Raw genomic sequence first — 10,000 nt, forward strand, 5'->3', positions numbered from 1 at the left:
AGATTATTTAGCATTTAAAACTTTTACCGTAAATTGCGGGTTATAAGGCACACCCTTTTATTAGCTCATTAGCTACTAAATACAACAACAAAAGTTGTTTTTAATCTTAAATAGCCGTGGCGGTTTATAAGCCGCTGTTGCTGCTGCTACCAAGTCGCTAGCTAGCTCGCTAGTGCTAGGTAACACTCGCTAACTAACGCTCGCTAGCTAGCATGTCTCTGCAACTGCTGCTAAATTTAGAATCGTAAAAATCCACAAATTAGCCACGCCTATATTAAAGCCGCACGGGTCAAAGTTGAGGAAAAAAGTAGCGGCTTATAACCCACATTTTACGGTAATTGCACTCTTCATTAAGGCGGTAAAAAGTTTGGCTCTGCGCTGCAGGACAGTCCAAACTGGAGACGGACCTTTTGCCGTCATAACCGGATCGATTGATTATTGAATGCTTTTGCAATCTTCGGGATTCCTTTTGATTTCTCATCGCTGTTGCGTACATGGTATTATCCAGAGGAGGCTTTAGAGAGAGAGAGCAAAGCTGTGAGCGGAGGAAGGAGGATGCGTTCTGTTGCATGATGGGCTGCAGATGAACGAGCAGGAGACGGACGTGAAGCCTTCCTCCCTGTTCATGTTCAACAGAGAGCCGGCAGAAAGAAGTACTTAGTTCCTCCAAACAGGGCTTCAGGGCACAAAGGCTTCACGAGCGGAGACATTCATATTTACACACACACACACACACACACACACACACACACACACACACACACACACACACACACACACACACACACTCGTCTTTAGGCAGCAGCGTACTCGATTTTGAAATGAGCTCCTCTGTCAATAACTGGTTTGGTTAGTTTTTGCACAAATGCATAATCATTAGCTGTAATTTTAAAAGTGAATCATTACATATTGCTCGCTTTATTTGCAGCATGTCGGGCTGTTTTTTTTTTTTAAGATGCATCTGGATGCTTTTGATTCTTTCTTTTAGTTTCATGCAGCCAGATTTCCTCCAGAACTCCGGTTCTCTGCTTGAAAATGGGACTTTATGTTTGCAGTCGGAGTGTATTTGGGGCTTTTTTTTAATATATATTGCATATTGTGTTATGATTTGGGTTAGAGAATGTTCACATATTGAGTTATGATTTGGGTTAGAGAATGTTCACATATTGAGCTATGATTTGGGTTAGTGAATGTTCACATATTGAGCTATGATTTGGGTTAGAGAATGTTCACATATTGAGCTATGATTTGGGTTAGAGAATGTTCACATATTGAGCTATGATTTGGGTTAGAGAATGTTCACATATTGAGCTATGATTTGGGTTAGAGAATGTTCACATATTGTGTTATGATTTGGGTTAGAGAATGTTCACATATTGAGCTATGATTTGGGTTAGAGAATGTTCACATATTGAGCTATGATTTGGGTTAGAGAATGTTCACATATTGAGCTATGATTTGGGTTAGAGAATGTTCACATATTGAGCTATGATTTGGGTTAGAGAATGTTCACATATTGAGTTATGATTTGGGTTAGAGAATGTTCACATAGTGAGCTATGATTTGGGTTAGAGTTGGACCTTACAGCTGCATCATTTCAAAGAAATAGTCATCCTGAAAGCAATTTTTTTATAGGTGGACCTGAAACCTTTTCATGTTTTTCTGTGTTTCATCTTCATTTACTCTTAACCAGTAACATATAGACTGATATTTACACATCTGAACAACATCTCACATGTGTACCTTTTATTATAACACCAACATTATTCAAATAGCCCTAGTGGTTGCAGAGATACACCCTTTTTAGTTTGGGGATGACATTTTCGAGCAGAGGCCTAAAGATAGGCTGGTTTTCTATTGATGCCGGCTGAGTTTGTTTGACCCGCTGCTTTCTGTCTCCCTCTCTCAGACTGCGAGCCAGAGGAAGTGTCCGACTGGTCCTTCGATGAGAACTGTCTCTTCTGCTGCCTGAGACGCGAGAAAGTCAAGGTAAGAGACCAGCGGCGGATGTTATCGCTCTCATCTGGCGGGGTTAAGGTCCGGGGGTCGCCGGGTTCAAAGCCCCGCTCATTAATGTTCCTACAAGCCCATAACAATGCATGTTGGGTAATAGAAGACCTCTGGCCATTGTGAGTGGACTTTCAAGATGTTGCTGCTTGCAGCTTTCTGAAGCGCTCATACAAACACGTCATACTTCTTTGGGTTCTTAGCAAGAACAAAAAAACTCCCATGATGCAAATGCTTCAGATTTTTTGGCATCTTTCGACGTTTATATGGTGATTTTTTTTTTTCTCCAATTGAACTGACACTGAATCAACTAAATAATGTTTTTTGGGACCAATTAAGTGAAATTGGACATTTTCTGACGATCTCTCACGGCACAGTGCTTGAAAATCTCTGTACTACACTGTGACATTTCTATGATATCTTTGGGACCCACCATACTGAGACAATGTAATGAGACGCTTTCCAACATACTGCACTCAGACCTTTTTCATCAAATTTCTTTTTGACACACAAATTATAGACATTACTGCTGATGATAATGATGCGAGCAGCAGGTGTTGAGCAGCGTGATCCAGGTGTTACCCCGATCCATACGAGTTGGTAGCGTGCATTACGTTCTAGTGGAGCGATCGGGACCTTTGTAGGTGATGAGGAGGGTTTTACATTTATTTAAGGGGAGCCAGTGCAGAGAGGCTCACACAGCAGTAATAACATCTCTTTTCTTGGTCTTTGTCGGTACTGGTTCTGCGGCATTCTGGGTCTCTGGAGAGACCTGTTGAGTCGCAGTAATCTAGACAACAAGGAACGATTGCACAGACCCATTTTTCTTGCATTGTTTTGCCCGATTTCTTGGTGATTATTGTGTGAAAAACGTTTGTTTAAAGGACCTGATGCAGGATACCTGACTGGAGGCCAGGGCAACGGCATCTAAAGCAACTGTATCAATCAATAATTAGTCTTTGGGCCAATAACTTCTGTTTTTGTCAGAGTACTTTTTTTTTTTACGACATACTGTCTTTTTCCTTTTATGGCAATTTATTGCCTCGACGTCTCAGGAATGCCCGGAGGGAAGTTCTTCAAATTTGGCACAAAGGTCCACCGGGACTCGAGGCTGAACTGATTAGAATTTGGTGGTCAAAGGTCAAGGTCACTGTGACCACACAGCACAACTCAATATTTCATGTGCTAATTATGAGAATATCGAACAAATGCCATAGGGTCAAATGATGTTTTTGGACGGACAACTGCAACAAACTGCCGTAATTCTAGTTTAGCTTTGGGCAGGCCCAGGCTAGCAGTCTTTATGCTAAGCTAAGCTATTTGGCTCCCAGTTGCTCGTCTTCCTCTCAGGAGTTAAGATAATAAGCGTATTTCTCAAAATGTCAAACTATCGCTTAGAAGAAAATGTAAAGCCGTACAGAAAAACTGAAGTCTTAGCTTTTAAACTACTTCCTTATTGCTAATTATTGGGTTTAAAATATGAAATGTGCAGCACGTTCACCCAAGGTTTACAATAAATAAATAATCAGCATCTATGAGAAAATTATAGCGATTCTGAATAAAACATAAAGAGAATGTGTGCCAAATAGAATAAAGCTGAAAATCATCTTCAGCACTTTTACTAGCGCCATATATAAGAGATTAGGAGGTGGACTCTGCTTCCTGCTTCCACTTGTGTTGCTTCAGTGAAGTCTCTCTCCTTTGTCTACACATGTTGTGTGTTTTTGTGTGTTTTTGTTTTTGTCTGCACGCCTTTACCCCAACTCTCTGTTGGAAGCTCCTCCTCCTCCTCCTCCTCTTCCTCCTGCATTCTTGTTATTTGTGTTGTTCCACCATCATGGTCTTGACCCCAATTTGGCTCATGAATGGAAAGTGACATAATGATTTGGTGTGTGTGTGTGTGTGTGGGAGGAAGAGGAGGAAGAGGAGGAAGAGGAGGGTGGTGGTGGTGACATGGGTGTAAATTAGTGAGAGCAAAGAGGCCGCCGCTTCCTCTCAAGAGTTTCATCTGAAAAAGTGATCAGAGTATTATAATAATAATAATAATAATAATAATAATAATAATAAAAATAAATAAAAAGTGTGTTGGACAGGATACTAAATACACATGAGATACATAGAAGTTGTTGTACCTGCTTCTGTGTTACAAAGCATCACCATCCCAACACAAAAAGAACAATAAGAGGACTGTGGGGGGGCGGGGTTTAGGGGTTGAGGGCGTGGCTTGTGGTTTAGGGGGCGGGGTTTCGGGTCCAGACGTCGGCCCACGCTTCACGCCACATCTCCATCGTGGGTGTTGTAAACGCCACAGGGTGACTAATTAATTAAATACAAAAGAAAACACAAATGGCCGGTGGGAAGCAGCGAAGAACGATGATCAGTCACTTACGCTCTCTTAATTCACTTTTATATATATATATATATATATATATATATATATATATATATAGTATATCATATATATTATTACATGCTATTGAATAAAATGCAAGAAAAAGTAGTTAATTCATTTCTAATTTCTTTAATCTGGGATTCCTTCACAACCCGAGGTCCTCTCCCTCGTTCTGGAGCTTTCGGTCGCGCCGCATGGTCTTCTTCAGCGGAGGTTGTTGGCTCAGTTGGAATGCTGAAACGTTCCATTACTCTTTTAGGACTTCTTGTCCGTGTTTTCCATCCTCCTTCTTTTTGGGATGTGACTTGAGCAAATGAACGAGGGAGGGAAGGAAGTCAGGAGGAGGGGAGGAGGGGGAGGAGGAAGGGGGGGGGCGTCCTTCCTCGCCGGTTTCTTGTTTTTCAACTTGACCCCGGCCCGACCTCAGAGGTCGGCCATCTGTCTCCTAAAACATCCTTACTTCACCGGCAACCCCCTCCTCCATCCCCATCTGTCTCTCTCTCTATTCTCTCTCTCTTTCTATTCACTTGTCTCTCTCTCTCTTTCTCTATTCTCTTATCTCTCTCTCTCTATTCTCTCTCTTCCTCTCTCTATTCTCTCTCTCTCCCCCCTCTCTCTCTCTCTATTCTCTCATCTCTCTCTCTATTCTCTCTTTCTCCCCTCTCTCTCTTCCTATTCGCTTATCTCTCTGTCTCTCTCTATCTGTCTCGCTCCCTCTCTCCCCCGTCTCTCTCTTTCTATTCTCTTTTCTCTCTTGCTCCCTCTCTCTCTATTCTCTTATCTCTCTCTCTATTCTCTTATCTCTCTCCCTCTCTATTTTCATCCTCTCTCTCTATTCTCTCTCTCCCTCCCCCTCGCTATTCTCCCTCTCTCTATATATTCTCTCCCTCTATCTCTCTCCCCCCTCTCTCTCCTCTCTATATATTCTCTCCCTCTATCTCTCTCCCCCCTCTCTCTCCTCTCTATATATTCTCTCCCTCTATCCCTCTCCCTCTCTCTCTCCTCTCTATATATTCTCTCCCTCTATCTCTCTCCCCCCTCTCTCTCCTCTCTATATATTCTCTCCCTCTATCTCTCTCCCCCCTCTCTCTCCTCTATATATTCTCTCCCTCTATCTCTCTCCCCCCCTCTCTCCTCTCTATATATTCTCTCCCTCTATCTCTCTCCCCCTCTCTCTCCTCTCTATATATTCTCTCCCTCTATCTCTCTCCCCCCTCTCTCTCCTCTATATATTCTCTCCCTCTATCTCTCTCCCCCCTCTCTCTCCTCTCTATATATTCTCTCGTCGACATCTGACCGGTCAATAATCATGTCAATCACAATCAGGATGAAGAAAGACACAAAGATGAATTCCTCAGCCTTCCTGATTGTGTTCCTCTCACTGGACAGGATCTTTATTCACTTTATTCCTCTGTCGGGCTGAAAGCTCCTCCCTCCTCCCCGTCTGCTGTCCGTGAACAACAGAGGAGATCCGGTGGGCCGGAACCATGGATCCATGGATCCATGGATCAGAGGCGAGAGGCGAGGGGTTAAAACACGACTCGTCTCAGATTCCCCGGTTTACCGGTTCAAACACGCGGCATCGCACCGACACCGGTCGAGTCATCGCCGGCGCTCTGGTGGACGAACGTGACGAGATCCAGATCCACAAAAAAACGGAGGGAAAATTGAGAAAAAGTCAATTTGTATACAAATTGATGTAATTTTATTACCTGCCCCTTGAACAAGACGTATTAGAATGTGTAGAAATGTAGATTTTAGTTGTTGTAACATCCACATTGATAAATTAACTCACAATTATTATTATTATTGATTAACATACACATTATTTATTTGATAACTACTCAATTGTAGTGAAATCCAGGTGAAGTTTTCAGTGGATTTCGTCCGACCAAAACTAAAATACACACAAACAATTATGAAGCGCTGAAACAATGGATCAATCAATTGATTAGACAAGCGTACGGAAATTACATAACTATTAAAATTCCCATTATGCATTTTAATTTTCTGGTTTCACCTTCTCAAACGTGTTGGTCGGACAAAATCATCTGAAAACTTCACCTGTATTTCACTACAATTGAGTTAGTAATCAAAATAAATGATGTATATGTTAATAATAATAATAATAGTAATTGTGAGTTCATTTATCAATGTACATTTCTATACATTTTAATAAGCCTTGTAATTCTCACCATGTCACTGAACTGTTATAGAATAAAAATAATAAAGAAATACTTTGAGCACCAATTCACCATTTTCAAGCCAAAGGATGGAGACGTCTGCAGCTCCACCTGTTCTGAGCGTGGTCACACGACCCACTGAGGGGCTTTATTATTATTATTATGTATTTAGTTAGTTGTTGGTTTGTACTGACTGGTTTGTCTCGGTGTGGTCCGTGCAGGAGCTCGGCGTGGAGAAGGGTGCAGGCGGCCCGGTGCTGTCGGAGCGGTCTCGGATCAGCCGGCTGGAGAGACAGGCCCAAGACTTCCTCAATGCTGTGTTCCACAGAAAAGGTAACGCACACACTCACACACACACACACACACACACACAACTCATCAGTCACTTCATTACTCATTCCCACTCCCCTCCAGTCATTAATATCTGGAACATTTTAGAGTTTCCAGAGGTGTGTTTGATAAGTCAAGTCAGGCAATTTGGTGAAAACTCCGGGGAAATCAGTCAAATATCAGAGATAGTGTCACAAAAAAAATCTGAGATTCCCTAACAGGGGTGTATAATACCAGAGCGTATTATATATTTAAAGACATTTATTGCGTTTAATCAGAGTTGAAATCAGACCATTTACAGATGTTTGTTGTTTTTTAGAACATTTTTAGACCCTCTGAGATGGAAAATAGTGGAAAAATACAATGGAGCCAAAGATATACATAAAAAAGTGTTTGGTCTCAAATGGTCTTCTCCTCCTTTTGTTTAATTAAATCAAAGTGGAAAACTTTGAGGACACAGGAAGTCCGACGTGTGAAGTTGTGACATCGGTTTGGATAGAAAGGGGACCGGGGATCGATCCCTGAGGGACACCAAGTGTGACGTTTTTCCAAGCTTTCCAATTGGAACGGAGACATTTCAGCCCTCCAGGTAGACCCCTGAATCAGGGAAGATCTGGGCCAGAGAGGCCGACCCACTTTTCCGACCTGTGCCACCATTATGACGAGGGGCCACGTGGGGAAACTCAGTGGAAGGTTATTTTACATCGTGGAGAGAGAGACGATTCATGAGAAACTAGTGCTGAATTCATTTTGGGAGGGTGGAAGTTATTCCACGTAGGCGGACACATGGACCTCTACTTTCCAGCTTTTTATTTATCGGGGCAATAAAAGAAACTAGCAGGAGGCAATGTCTGCAGATATCACTGAAACCAGGGCGGTGGAGCGAGTGGTTTCGTCAACACTTTACCGGCTTTATTGAGAAAAAAGATCTGCAAATTCATCTCACGCCCGTACGATACGATCTCTTCTCAAATGTGGCAATATTTTAATTTGAATGCATGTCTGCAAATAGTCACATGAGGATTGCAGCTTTAGTGTCGAGGGCCAAATATAAAACTGCACCTCGGTTCAGCAGCCTTCAGGCCGTTCAGGAGACATTTCCATAATCAGCTTTTAATTCACGGATGTTTCAGAGGTGTTGATTAAACTGCACGATTATGTCGGAGGATGTAGTTTTGAGAGAAGTTTCTGGCATTCATTCTAATTATTTATTGATGTTATGCAATAGCTGGGAAAAGTAACAAGTAATAGTTAAATACCCATATTTTGACGAGATTCTTCTTGGTTGCCCAAACTCCTAATTACCTTAAATTAATTAGAGTCCTACATTTACTCACTTTTTCCTGTTTACACCCAGATTTCACTAAATGTTTGCTCATGGACATTTGGTTTAAAGTCATGGATCATTGGTCAGAGTGTGTATGAACCCTGTCTATGCACCGTCAGCTTTTGGTGCAGGTCTCAAATGCGCAGCACCGTTCAAAGTCAGAATATTTGCCGAGTGGCCACAAAGCTCTCCCCAGCTGGGAGCGGATCGCGTTGTGTCCCGAGGCCGACGGCTTCTTTGTGGCGGAGCACAGCGAGGCGGAAGCTCGTGTTGTGTTTTTTCCGGGAGGGAGGAAGCAGATGTCGGTCCAATCAATGCTCGGCCCCCGAATCAATCCGGCTTCACTCACGCAGGCCGAGCCGCCTGTGGAGCCGCCGAATATAGAGCCGTGAACGTCACCCAGGCCTCCACTTCAGCAGCTCCTACGCCACCAAACTGCACTCTTTCATTCCTACATGTATTCTGAGGGGGTTTGTTCACACAGCATCCAGAGCCTCATTTATACTACATTCATTACCAAAAACAAGGAGGAAATAGTTTTCTTTGTGGCTGCTGATGGAGCGAAACGATCCACAACAAAATATCTTCCCCTCGAAGCGTAATTCACAAAACAGTTTGGCTCCTCGTCTGTTTCTAACGCCACTAACCCTCTCAGGAAACTCCTCTCTGGACGGCAGAGTTCCTGAACTACTCAAATTCAGCTGCCAAATCCCACTGCTTTGTTGTAGGGAGGCGAGACCTTGTGTGTACCTTTTGCACAAACCTGTAGTGTTGCACAACAGGCCATTTCCTAGCAAACACACACACACACACACACACTCAGTGCATGCTGGGGGTTTCCCATCTCAGGGAGGGTTCCCAAGCTGTCGAAATAGAGCTTTACAATGAGCAAACTTCAGCAAACTAACCCTCTTCTTGGGGTTTTTCTGAGCATTTAAGGCCTGTTTGTGGCAAAGAGGTGTATGTGTGTGAGTGTGTGTGTGTGTGTGTGTCTGTGCGTGAGTGTGTGTGTGATTAATTGAGTGTCAGGAAGCAGGTTAAGCTCTTTTATTTGCCGTGTCAACAGTTTAAGCTGTTTTCATCGCCGCCTCGTCAACGAGATCATGTCCGCGGCGGGATTACGGCGAGCGGCGTCCAGGTGGAGCGCGGGAGTCAAACCACATTAACAAAGGGATTAAACAATCCATCGCAAACAACTAGCGGCATCAACGGGGGCTCCGTCTGTCATCCCCAAACCAATGTTATAATAAAATAACATAATGTGAGAAGTTGTTCTCATGTGTAAATATCAGTCTATACGTTACTGGTTATGAGTAAATGAAGATTACATTATACAGTTTTTATAGCAATATCTGCCATAGGGGTGCACTATTGTTTAGTTAATTTAATATATTGTGCATTTTTTCTTCATTTTTTTAAATTTAATATTGCTTTATCTGGATCTATAAATGCTGCCTTAGCGAATAAATCCCCCCCTTAATTAATAAAGCAACTATCCATCAATCCATTTAGGAATGAAAACTTGGAGCGAACACATAATAATGCATATAATACACTGGTATTATAACTATGTTTTAGGTGTTATCACTTCTCAAAACAGAGTTGCATGTTTAACACGAGGAAAACCCTTTTAGGGATTAGCTAGAGGATTAAACGGGAGGCAAGCCAACAAGGATCATAAATAGTAAATACATAAATAGCAAATAAGAATGAGTTGAAGTGGACTCTGCCAGCTGCAGCGCTTCATTAGGAAGTCACCTT

The 10,000-nt window shown here is 42.5% G+C and overlaps 1 protein-coding gene across 1 annotated transcript in view; it reads left to right on the forward strand.

Annotated features, from left to right (window-relative positions):
- The window catches only part of lcor (ligand dependent nuclear receptor corepressor), a gene marked incomplete at both ends in the record, with an annotated part of 69,882 nt that overhangs the window by 48,309 nt on the left and 11,573 nt on the right, over positions 1-10,000 (forward strand). Inside the window, 2 exons of the mRNA XM_079219344.1 lie at positions 1,910-1,989; positions 6,804-6,915. Of these exons, the coding sequence (XP_079075470.1) occupies positions 1,910-1,989; positions 6,804-6,915 (192 nt within the window). The remainder of the gene's footprint in view (positions 1-1,909; positions 1,990-6,803; positions 6,916-10,000) is intronic.

Source organism: Taurulus bubalis (assembly GCF_910589615.1).
Source record: "Taurulus bubalis genome assembly, chromosome: 6".
NCBI lineage: Eukaryota > Metazoa > Chordata > Actinopteri > Perciformes > Cottidae > Taurulus > Taurulus bubalis.